The following is a 13626-nucleotide window of genomic DNA, read 5'->3' on the forward strand; positions in this document are numbered from 1 at the left end:
GTTGATTTAAGGATATCGCTTACGAAATATGCTCTTACAGTTTATTTCATATATCATTAATATTTTAATAAATTAATTTAGTAGCTTATTGAAAACAATTAGTTATAGACTACTAAAATAACCACCTCTCCTCTAGCATGACAAAAGCATGTTCAACATGATGTTGTTTATGTTTTAAGCAGCTCAATTTCTATTTTCATTCTAAAACACGTGTCAATATGAAAGCAATCAATTCAAGCCATCAATGCATATGATATCTGTACTAGCATGTGAATCGCCGGCAAGTTGGATGGTGATGGCGTACTATTAATTTCTTATACATCCTTGTGAGAGGTCACCCGTTGTAATCCCAGTCGCTTGTGATTGACTGCATCCATTGATCCAATAAAATAAACACTACCAAAATTGATTGCTCTGTGACTGCTCTGTGACTGTCACTTCTGTGACATAAATTAACATGGAACTGATAACGCTAATAAAGTAAAGTAACTGCAAGTACAAACTGTCATAATATGTTTGGTTGGTCGGGGATCGACCCCCCCTACTGGCCCTAGGTGGGGCTAATAATAATATTGAGCCATTTCTTTAAACGGCCAGTGCACTATCATGACTATGACTGATTGTATCAAAGGTTGCCATAGCATTTCAAATTTCATGGGGTATACTTTTTTTTAGTTCCATACCTTGTGTTCATGGGAACCCATTGGAAGCTGTTTTAAGTTTCTGCAGAATAGTTGTACTCGATATAATAATAATTATCAATATCATGGGAAACAAAACTTGGGTTCTGTGATTTTAGTGACACAGTATCAGTACTGGAAACAATGGTTTCCATGAAATTTAAAAGGCTGTGGTATGTGCTATCTTGTCTATGGGATGTTGCATATAAAATATTCACTATGAATGGTAAAATGTAGCATGTCAAAATTACCAAATGTTTGATATCCAAGTGATTAATAAATCAATTGCTCTGTCTTTGGCATGTAATCCACCAATGCTGCATGACAGTAGTCTAGAGCAGGAGCTGATACTGAACACAATATTTCTTTGTAAATTTCTTATTTAAAGGTACAATATCGCCTCTTCATGGAGCCTTAATTACTACAATCACATACTGCTCTAGATAGCGGGGTAGGGTAGGAAATATCACTGAATGCATTACAAAATAATATGGGGGTGGGGGGGAGAGTGAGGAAGAAGGTTTTTGTTAAGAGTTAACGTACCTAATTTGCTCAAACCAGTCGTCTTATTTTTACTTAAGTATAAAGTAATGCAGCCAACCTTTGCTATTTTAAAAATTTTCTTCAACAGATGATTTGTTATGAAATATTTATTACCACACCAAACAAAAATCTAATAATATTGGCCAAATGATGTTATTGTGACACTGAAAACAGGCATTGGATATTGACAAGCATTTAAGATTTGGGGAGAGCAATGTATAAAAAATGCCAAATTTTGATATTACCCACAATGCAATTGTTGAACAGCTCCAATCATATGACCCCAAACACAAACTCAAGTCGAACACCCCAACTCTGCTCAAAGCAAAATTTTGTGTTTAAAGTATATTTTTCGGGGGAACACGACTGTAACTTCCTAAAAAGTTTTGATTTAGTAAAGTGGTCTGGGAGTGGCAGTCCTCTCAAGGACGTATTGTTAGGAGTAGTTGTCTTATAGACAAGGCACTAGAGATTCATAGACCACTATTCAGGGGCGGATTATATATTCTGCTTTAGGTAAGGGGGGGGGGGGTTTCCAAAACAATATGTAAATGTTTATAATTTGAAATTATTAATTTTACGTGGACATCAATTTAGATCTACATGGTGGGGTTCTTTTTTAGGTGGGGTGGGGTGAGTGGGTGGGTGGTTCTGTGCAACTGGGAAATGCCCCATAATCAACCCCTGCTATTTTGCCAAATGCCCATTCGACTGCATTGTGCAGAGATACGATAAAAACAAATGTGTTAAGATTCCAAAACATTTCACTTACCACTGTCTAAATCCCTAGGAGGGCAACCATAGTACTTGCTGCCATTGTTGTGGTGAAATTCGAACCCGGCAAATTCAGCACACTAAATTAATAATAATTTTCTTTTATTGCAGCTTTGAGCAATGTGTTGATCAATAATAACACCCATAAAATTACCTTCATCAAGTAACTTCCAAAGAGGCACAGAGTAGGCCTAATGGGCAACTGACGGCTACAATGATTGGATGGGTGTCGTTCACAGTTGCTGTGCTTTCATCTGTACTGTGGCTTGCTTTGTCTGGACATGGAGAATGGTGGAAGATGCCTTCACTTTGGGACATGGTTGGTGATAGTTCTCACAGTGAAAATATCACAGAGAGGTTGGATTTGCAGAACTATGACTTAGTGACCGTCTACAAGATGGGGATCATAGAAGACACATCTGATGAAAAGTCACATATTGAAGGTGAATTTTTTTTTATAATACTGTGGACTCTGTCTAATGTCTAAACCAGATTCAGTTGAGACCGATGAAATATGCCGGTTTAGATGGAGTGCCAGTGTATACAGAGTCCATCCACAGTTATGGTTCTTTCAATATACTAATCAGAAAATACCAACTTAAATAAAATGTCATATTAACCAAACATTTGGACTATGTGCAAGACGTGTGAAAGCAAGGCTAAGCAGTGGCAGATCCAGAAAATCCATTTAGGGGGGCCCCAATGACATGAGGCGGAATGCCAAGGGAACTTTGAGGGAGGTTTGGAGAGGGATCATAAAAAAAAAATGAAGACCCGCCTCTACTAAGCAATGCTTGTTTTAATGATTGGCATAAACCTGAAAGATATTTGCATTTCTAATAAACCATTCAAATTTTCAAACTTGCTGTTGGCTGTTCGTTTTTTCTCAACTGATATATTGTCCTCGTACAATTGCCGATAATGGTCACTCCGTTTTAGTATATCTCATTCGTATTTATGTAGGTACTAGTTTTGACAAAACAGCAGATTGGTATAATACAATGCACGTATGAACACATAAAAATAATAATCCAATTTATCTTGCTACCTATGCACCCGTTATATACCACAGGTGTGGTTCATTGTTTATTAAACCTTCAAAGAGGTGTGATTATTTTATAACTCTTTGGTGTCCTAATTACTTGCAAACTGCCATCATTGTTTAAAAGGTGACCACTGGCAGACAATAGAGGTAAGATGATGTGTCGGTGTAGACAGAGCTAAGTACTACAATAAACCGTTCTTTTGTTCTTGAATTTGCATCCAAAGTCCGAAATAGACAGCATCCCGTGTAGGCAGAGTTTTGTTCCTAATATATTAACAGTAGGTGGATGGGACTTTAAAACTGTTCCGGTTTAGACAGATGCCGGTTTGGACAGAGTCCACAGTACTCATTATATAAACTCAACTTAACAGAACAATACAATTAAATAGATTTGTCTGTGAAAACTGAACTTCCAATGTTAAATTGGTAAATATATGTTGTTAAATAAAACATTTCTTTCTAGTGAAAACTGCCTAAACTTGGCAATAAAATGTAATTAGAAAAAGTGCCTATATGTTTTAGAATTCTATAGTTATCCCACTATAATATAATTCTACTATAATATATGCATTCATTAAAATTGTAAGTAGATACATTATGTAACTTTCACTTATCAGTTTATAAAATGTGAATCTTTATTACAAATTATAAATATGCTTTGTGAAGTTAATGTTATTTCAAGCCACTGACCATAGTTTCCAATTTATGTATAGGAACTTTTTGTGAGCAAATTAATGATGAAAAAGCTGTAATAGATAAAAAAATATTTTATGCTGCCTTATAACTAAGACATTACCATTAAAAACAATATTAATTTTTAAATAATGAAGGAAATGTTTGATTTAACAACGCACTCAACACATTTTATTTCTTGCAGGTTTTAGAAAGCATGCATTTAATGAACTAGTCAGTGAACGACTTGGCTTCCATCGACCTATTCCTGACACCAGAAACACATTGTATGTACTGTATCATAATTAACTCTTGGTTATGTAGTACAGTGTATCGTAATTAACTCTTGATTATGTAGTAGGCTATAATGCATCATAATTAACTCTTGATTACGGTAAATATTTGATAATTTGGTAGTTTTAATGCAAAGATAAATTAAAACTACTGTCAATTTGTGTTGAGCATCATATTAAGAATAATGTATAATTTACATTTTAACTTTTATATTGGTTTCAATATGATTCCTTAAAGGAACATACCCTAGTTTTTAAACACTAAGGCATATTTTTTTACTATTAGAGCCATTTTTGATAACTGAATTCATACTTTACTTAGATTTTATTGTTTATAGTATCCATTTCCGTACATTCAAAGTGTTTTTAATATCACAAAATGCATCTCTCATATTTTTAAAAATGCATGTGCGTCTAAGAAGTAACAGTTATGTAGTCAAGTTTTAGTCTATTTTAGAGGGTATTTCACCATTTCAAAGTCACAAACTCGTGTTTCACTCAGTTGTAACTTTATCCAAAAGTGTTACAGGTTTGTAGATTAACTAAACTTAGTGTGCATTTTCATGGGCTGAAACAAGGGTCTGTCCCTTTTAGGCTGTTCCAAAATTGGTCACAAATGTTGGTGGTTTGGGTGGAGGCATTGTAAATGTTATTTTTAGCCCGGTATCTCTGTTGCATCTTTTCCCATAAGCATACAGAGTTAAATAACATTTTATTTTATGGGTGATTGGCATATAAAAAGTATTGCCTTCCACACCCACACACCCATGATCAGTTCTGAAACAGGCCTCATTAATAATTAATATCAAGTGAATGGTTTATTATATATTTTTTAATTTAACAATGAATGTATTCTCCAGATTTACCAAAGACTAGCATTATTATTTGTTTCTACATTTTTTAGGTGTAAACAACAAAGGTATTCACAGTTTTTTGTCAAGGCGAGCATCATTATCGGTTTCTACATTTTTTAGGTGTAAACAATGAAAGTAACCTCCGGATTTACCCATTTTATACTTGTTTCTGCATTTTGAGCTATGAGCAAGGAGTACCGGTATCCACAGTTTTTATGCATCATTATTATTTTCCACATTTTAAGGTGTAAACAACAACAGTACCCACCAGATTTACCCAAGGCGAGCATCATTATCTGTTTTTACAATGAAGCATGGTCGACGTTGCTGCGAACAGTCCACACCATTATTGATCGCACCCCTCCCAACCTCCTAGAAGAGATAATCCTCATAGATGACTTCAGTGACATGGGTACGCTATGGGTTAACATGTGTGTTCTTTACCAGCTTTCCAGCGATTGTAAACTGATGACAATTATAAAAAGTCTGTATGACTCTTTACTTTGTGAGATATTTCAGTACATGGGTGGGGTGTATCTCAGTGGTAAAGTGCTTGGTCAAGGTGTGATGTCATACTCTTATTTTATGATATATTAAGGTACAGGGTGGAGTGTAGCTTGCTTGAGGTGTGATGTCATACTTTTATTTTATGATATATTACTGTACAGGGTGGAGTGTAGCTTAGTCAAGGTGTGATGTCATACTCTTATTTTATGATATATTAAGGTACAGGGTGGAGTGTAGCTTGCTTGAGGTGTGATGTCATACTCTTATTTTATGATATATTACGGTACAGAGTGGAGTGTAGCTTGCTTGAGGTGTGATGTCATACTCTTATTTTATGATATATTACGGTACAGAGTGGAGTGTAGCTTGCTTGAGGTGTGATGTCATACTCTTATTTTATGATATATTACGGTACAGGGTGGAGTGTAGCTTGCTTGAGGTGTGATGTCATACTCTTATTTTATGATATATTACGGTACAGGGTGGAGTGTAGCTTGCTTGAGGTGTGATGTCATACTCTTATTTTATGATATATTACGGTACAGAGTGGAGTGTAGCTTGCTTGAGGTGTGATGTCATACTCTTATTTTATGATATATTACGATACAGGGTGGAGTATAGCTTGCTTGAGGTATGATGTCATACTCTTATGATATATTACGGTACAGGGTGGAGTGTAGCTTGCTTGAGGTGTGATGTCATACTCTTATGATATATTACGGTACAGGGGTGGAGTGTAGCTTGCTTGAGGTGTGATGTCATACTCTTATTTTATGATATATTATGGTACAGGGTGGAGTGTACCTTGCTTGAGGTGTGATGTCATACTTTTATTTTATGATATATTACGGTACAGGGTGGAGTGTAGCTTGGTCAAGGTGTGATGTCATACTCTTATTTTATGATATATTACGGTACAGGGTGGAGTGTAGCTTGCTTGAGGTGTTGTGTCATACTCTTATTTTATGATATATTACGGTACAGGGTGGAGTGTACCTTGCTTGAGGTGTTGTGTCATACTCTTATTTTATGATATATTACGGTACAGGGTGGAGTGTAGCTTGCTTGAGGTGTTGTGTCATACTCTTATTTTATGATATATTACGGTACAGGGTGGAGTGTAGCTTGCTTGAGGTGTGATGTCATACTCTTATTTTATGATATATTACGGTACAGAGTGGAGTGTAGCTTGCTTGAGGTGTTGTGTCATACTCTTATTTTATGATATATTATGGTACAGGGTGAAGTGTAGCTTGCTTGAGGTGTGATGTCATACTCTTATTTTATGATATATTACGGTACAGAGTGGAGTGTAGCTTGCTTGAGGTGTTGTGTCATACTCTTATTTTATGATATATTACGGTACAGGGTGGAGTGTAGCTTGCTTGAGGTGTGATGTCATACTCTTATTTTATGATATATTAAGGTACAGGGTGGAGTGTAGCTTGCTTGAGGTGTGATGTCATACTTTTATTTTATGATATATTACGGTACAGGGTGGAGTGTAGCTTAGTCAAGGTGTGATGTCATACTCTTATTTTATGATATATTAAGGTACAGGGTGGAGTGTAGCTTGCTTGAGGTGTAATGTCATACTCTTATTTTATGATATATTACGGTACAGGGTGGAGTGTAGCTTGCTTGAGGTGTGATGTCATACTCTTATTTTATGATATATTACGGTACAGGGTGGAGTGTAGCTTGCTTGAGGTGTGATGTCATACTCTTATTTTATGATATATTACGGTACAGGGTGGAGTGTAGCTTGCTGGAGGTGTGATGTCATACTCTTATTTTATGATATATTACGGTACAGGGTGGAGTGTAGCTTGGTCGAGGTGTGATGTCATACTCTTATTTTATGATATATTACGGTACAGGGTGGAGTGTAGCTTGCTTGAGGTGTGATGTCATACTCTTATTTTATGATATATTACGGTACAGGGTGGAGTGTAGCTTGCTTGAGGTGTGATGTCATACTCTTATTTTATGATATATTACGGTACAGGGTGGAGTGTAGCTTGCTTGAGGTGTGATGTCATACTCTTATTTTATGATATATTACGCTACAGGGTGGAGTGTAGCTTGGTCGAGGTGTGATGTCATACTTTTATTTTATGATATATTACGGTACAGGGTGGAGTGTAGCTTGCTTGAGGTGTGATGTCATACTCTTATTTTATGATATATTACGCTACAGGGTGGAGTGTAGCTTGGTCGAAGTGTGATGTCATACTTTTATTTTATGATATATTACGGTACAGGGTGGAGTGTAGCTTGCTTGAGATGTGATGTAAAAAAAAGAAAAAAGAAATGTTTTATTTAATGGCGCACTCAGCACATTTTATTTATGGTTATATGGTGTCAGACCACACAGATATTGAGAGAGGAAACCTGCTGTCGCCACTTCATGGGCTACTCTTTTGCACCATCCCACAGACAGGGTAGTACATACCACAGCCTTTGATATACCAATCGTGGTGCACTGGCTGGAACCAGAAATAGCCCAATGGGCCCACTGACAGGGATCGATCCCACACTGACCGCACATCGAGCAAGTGCTTTACCACTGGGCTATGTCCCACCCTCGAGGTGTGATGTATGACTTACTCATAAGATCAGTCCTATTCACTGGATTGTTATAACCATGAGACGGTACACCAAAGGCTATGGTATGTACTGTTCTGTCTTTGTGAAAGTGCCCCTAAAAGGATTTGGTAGGAGGAGAAGCAAAGGGTTCTTCTGACACTATAGACCAAGCAGGCATCAAAATAAGCATTGTGTTTGGTAACCCATTAACATTATTCATTATACATAATTTTGTATGTACGAAAAAACACATTTTAGGAAATAAAATGAAATTTACGCTAGTACAAATATTAGAACGATCAGAAACATGTTTAATATACAGCCACTGATATGTTATGCAGGAAAATATATTTGATATGTAATTACAATCGTTAAAAAGTCTCTGTTAGTCGATAACATGTTAACAATTGCAGCAAACTCAGGAATGTCCCTTTAATGGAAGTGGCATGATTGAATGAATATTTAACGACTCCCCAAACAAACAAAGAATGAATGTTTAATGACACCCCAGCACAAAAAACCTAAATCAGCTACCTTGTATAGGGTGTCAAACTAAGATGTATGAGAATCAAGATCAATATAAAAACTAATAATATACTAGGGTGGGATTTACTCAATCAGTTGAGTGCTCACTTGAGTTGCTTGCGTCGTAGGATTGAACCACTTTGGTGGATCCATTCAACTGATTGGGGTTTTTCTTGTATCTAATAGCCAATGATTAATCAATCAATGTGCTCCAGTTACAAAACAAACTTTAACTTATATATATATATATATATATATATATACTCTTCAAAAAAAGAAACGCAAAAGGGTACAAATGGGTTATAACTCCGATTTTATGTTTCCTACCGGTTCATGCTTTGTGAATATAAGGTCATTGCATGTCCCAAACACATTCCCACGGTTACATTCGATAAAACGCAGCTACTGTACAATAAAGTTCCAAAATGTGAATATTCGCAAAAACGCAGCCACGTGCAAACCATGTCACCACTGCACGTGCGTTGTCTGCACGTGCAACATGAACACCGACAGTATAAAAGTGCAGGGTGTTCGCTTGCCTGGCCTTTGTATCTGGCCGACAGGACATGCCACGTCTCAGTGAACCGCAGAGAAACAATGCCATCGGCCGACTAGACGCAGGCGAATCCAGAACGGCCGTTGCCAGGGCATTCCATGTGTCCCCAAGCACCATCTCCAGACTGTGTGACCGTTACCAGCAACATGGATCAACACGTGACCTCCCTAGATCCGGTCGACCACGGGTCACTACCCCCGGGCAGGACCGCTACATCCGGGTACGCCACCTTCGGGAACGATTGACTAGTGCCACCTCCACAGCCGCAGCAATACCAGGTTTGTGCAGGATATCCGACCAGACCGTACGGAACCACCTACGTGAGGTAGGAATTCGTGCCAGACGTCCAGTTCGAGGTGTCATCTTAACACCACAACACCGTCGACTCCGACTGCAGTGGTGCCAGATTCATCGACAATGGCCTCAACTGCGATGGAGACAGGTGTGGTTCAGTGACGAGTCCCGATTTCTGCTCTGACGTCATGATGGAAGATGTCGCGTGTATAGGCGTCGTGGTGAACGTTATGCGGCAAACTGCGTGCAGGAAGTGGACAGATTCGGCGGGGGTAGTGTCATGGTGTGGGCAGCCATCTCACACACTGGCAGAACTGACCTGGTCCACGTGCAGGGCAACCTGAATGCACAGGGCTACATTGACCAGATCCTCCGGCCACACATCGTTCCAGTTATGGCCAACGCCAACGCAGTGTTCCAACATGACAACGCCAGGCCTCACACAGCACGTCTCACAACGGCTTTCCTACAGAACAACAACATTAATGTCCTTCCTTGGCCATCGATATCACCGGATTTGAACCCAATTGAGCATCTATGGGACGAGTTGGACCGACGTCTCCGACAGCGACAACCACAGCCCCAGACCCTGCCCGAGCTGGCAGCAGCCTTGCAGGCCGAGTGGGCCACCATCCCCCGGGACGTCATCCGTACTCTGGTTGCTTCAATGGGCAGGCGGTGCCAGGCAGTTGTCAACACACGCGGAGGCCACACCCGGTATTGACTCCAGATGACCTTGACCTTGATGGTGTGTCCTATCACTTACTCACAATGGACTAGAGTGAATTGTGAACAATCCTGCAACATTTGGTAATTATCGGACTCACCATTCAATAATTAAATCAATTCTCCAAATGTTACGACAATGTGGTTTTGCGTTTCTTCTTTTGAAGAGTATATATATATATATATATATATATATACTGAACAAAATAAGAAACTTCCGCTAACTTTGCTTGAACATAACTTGATGAAAACAAACCGGGGGAATAATTGTTATATATGCGTTTAAAGAGTGTTCCATGATGCATCGTTTGGTGCAAAAATCATGGCCATAGGTTAACAGAAACTGGGAGAAATTTTGACCAAGTGTGGTAGGGGTTAAAAAAAAAACCACCCATCCGCCGGTTTACTTTAATCATTCTAATCGCTACACAACGCATGAGCGTCGGCATATTTTGTTTTTAACTTGAAATACAGGAGAGATCAATGTAATGTAGTGATTGCAACAATAACAGGTAAAGGGCCTCTGCCTGTGCTTCAAAAGGCTTCATACACTTTCATTTTATCATGTCGCAAAAGATTCGACAACAGCATACTAAAGAACGATTTTTTTAATTAATAAATATTTATAAATACAAACTACCAGTGTGTTTGTTATTTGTTTATTTAACGGTGATAAATAATAGTTACAAATATGTATCTCATCCGACATTTGATGGCGACTTCTTTACTCGTGAGTCAATCGGATCATCTCGCCCAAGCCAGTTTTACGAAAATAAGCGAGGTGTTCCGATTGGTTGTTGTGTTACAGAAGCACCCGACAACGGCTGAATGCATGGTTCAAACTGCCCAATGGGTCGAACAGACTTTGATGCACCGACAGTGTTCGAGCCAATGAGATTCTACTGTGTGTGTGTGTGTGTGTGTATATATATATACACACATACATGTATTTTACACACATACATACATACATGTGTATAACAGTGTAAAATGCTGTAAATTAGTCAAATTCATAAAACTTAAAGGAACTGTCTTGAGTTTGTAACCATTTTAAAAGGTTTTCAGCATATGAAATATTTCTGCATTATTAAAATTACAATTTACGTACGTTTTCTTGCTTAGAATATGAATATCTCTATAATCAATGCACATCTGCACATTGTAATATTTTGTAGTATTTATCACAATATCAATACAATTTGTATAAAATAATTTTGGATGTAATATTTTTGTATACATGTATATATTCCAATGGTCAAGTGAAATTTTAAATAATTAGACCAAAGATCACCCCAAATGTACTAACTGCACCTATCATCGTAAGATGTAAGATGAAAACCATATTTGAAAATATAACAGATGCTAATATACAAGTTATAGTGACACAGAAGAATGGGTGCTGTATTTCATGAAAATGTTGCCATCAGTGCACCACAATCAGGTTTTGATTAAAACATATTTTATTGCATTTTAAAGAACAAATATATTAGGCACAAATTATACAATTTACTAGGCCTTCTCCATAATACATACATGTTACGACAATAATATATTTTTGCAATTTAAATATGAACAGAAATAAATATTGAAAAAGAGAAAGAATAAAGGAAACAGAAAAAAGATGCAATAAAGTTTTCTATATCTTTTATAATTAGACAGCAGGTTTGCTAAAGAAAACCACAAAACAATTTGTTTGTGTTTTTAGAAAAATTGACCAAGTCTTGAGTGGCAGGAGTTGTGAATATTCATCTCATATTTCATATTCACAATTTTAGAAAATAGAACCAACTTTACAATTTTAAAGTCAGTCATAAAATACCAATTACTATCAACATGGTAGTCATAACATGAAACATTTTGTTTAGTATTGCGTTGCGATTTGCTTCGCAAGTTTCAGAAAATGCTACACAATTTTGGAATGGAGGTGTGGAGGGTGAAATCTGTATGTGTATACAAAGCTCGCCTCAAGGTAGCACCTTTAATTCATATTATTTATTGTGTACCAAGCCAATATAAATTAAAGTTTGTTTTGTTTAACAGCATCACTAGGGCACATTGATTTATTAATCATTGGCTACTGGATGTCAAACATTTGATAATTTTGACATATATAGTCTTAGAGAGAAAACCTGCTAAATTTTTTCATTAGTACCAAGGGATATTTTATATGCACTAATCCACTCACAGGATAGCACATACCACCACCTTTGATATACCAGTTGTGGTGCACTGGCTGAAATGAGAAATAGCCAATGGGCCCATCGACGGAGATTGACCTCAAACCGACTGCGCCAAGCCAAAACAAGGGTGCAAAAAGTGACTGTCATCAATCTTAAAAGCTACTGGCCTCGAGCATGGGGCCACTGTAATCTAGAACCTGTTTCTTTTCTTTTTTCTATTCTCGTTCTATCCATAGCTCAAGTCACCTCTGGCCCTTCCCTTATTGATATTGATATGTAGTGCCTCCACAGGTCCAAAATATTGTTGTTGTTTTTTTGTATAGCATTGGTACTGGTTAACAACATGTAAGTTTAACATCATGACTGGACTCGAAAATAATCAAACTAAAGCTCTGTGGCATCAGATTTACACACAAAATTGTATTTTAGACACAGTAGCCTTCCAATACATATCAATATCAATAAGGGAAAGGCTAGAGGTAACTTGAGCTAGTTCTAGCCAGTGCACCATGACTGGTATATATCAAAGAACATATGGTATTATGTGCTATTCTATCTGTGGGATGATGCATATAAAAGATCCCTTGCTACTGATGAAAAATCCAATAATGAGCTATATGTAGTTCCCCGTTACCTTTTGGCAGCCCGTTCAAAAAAGCACCCAAATTCCTTCATTGAAACTGCACAACCTTTCTTTTTTGGCTTAATCCTAATGGACTTTTCAAAAATACCAGGGGCCTCATTCACAAAGGTTTCTTAGGCTCTGCTAGACAACAAAGCATCCTCTTTTCAAGTCTTTTAACATTGCACTGCGAGATCGCAAAGTTGAAAGAGTTTAGTGAATTTGGCCCCATAGCACCAAAACCAACCCCCTCTTCCTCTCACCCCAACCCCTTTCCTATCCTGAACAGAGGAGCCGGCCAAGGCCGGTACCTGTGCCCGTGACAGGTGTGTGCTACAACAGCTTGTTCTCAATGTGCACATAAAACTCTATGACCTGACCTGAAGAAAAATGTAGCGGATTTTTTCTCTAAGACTATTAATAAGACTAGATATGTAAGAATTACCAAATATAGTCCTTGACTTTAACTTTTTTCGGGTTACGAAATTGGGTAGCCCTCTGTAAAAATTAATAGCCCCATAATTTTAATAAATTAAAAAGAGAGAGAGAAAAAAAGCAACATAATTTATTTCTATTTCAACATGTTCAAAGTGCATATTCTTAAAACAAATATAGTAGTCTGGCGGACTACCAGGTTTAGACATCTGGTAGACTGAGTGAGAAATTGGTGGTAGAAAAATCCTGTGCTACTGCTAAGGTTCAGGGTCCAATTTCACAAAACATGGTAAGCCTAGTTTTGTACGTAAAGGTAAATCTACGACTAAAC

General features: G+C 37.5%; 1 protein-coding gene across 3 annotated transcripts; it reads left to right on the plus strand.

Annotated features, from left to right (window-relative positions):
• The first annotated feature begins 152 nt into the window (after positions 1–152).
• On the plus strand, positions 153–7722 carry LOC121381975 (polypeptide N-acetylgalactosaminyltransferase 11-like). Of its 3 annotated transcripts, none has more exons than XM_041511418.1 (4): positions 153–280; positions 2109–2440; positions 3920–4001; positions 5107–7722. In XM_041511418.1, the coding sequence occupies exons 2-4, from the start codon at positions 2212–2214 to the stop codon at positions 5456–5458; spliced, it is 663 nt and encodes a 220-aa protein (XP_041367352.1). In that variant the 5' UTR covers positions 153–280; positions 2109–2211; the 3' UTR covers positions 5459–7722. The 3 variants fall into 3 exon arrangements, with proteins under 3 accessions (XP_041367352.1, XP_041367350.1, XP_041367351.1); XM_041511416.1 differs by having other exon boundaries at positions 157–480; XM_041511417.1 differs by having other exon boundaries at positions 176–292.
• Positions 7723–13626: the final 5904 nt, after the last annotated feature.

Source organism: Gigantopelta aegis, chromosome 9 (genome assembly GCF_016097555.1).
Source record: "Gigantopelta aegis isolate Gae_Host chromosome 9, Gae_host_genome, whole genome shotgun sequence".
NCBI lineage: Eukaryota > Metazoa > Mollusca > Gastropoda > Neomphalida > Peltospiridae > Gigantopelta > Gigantopelta aegis.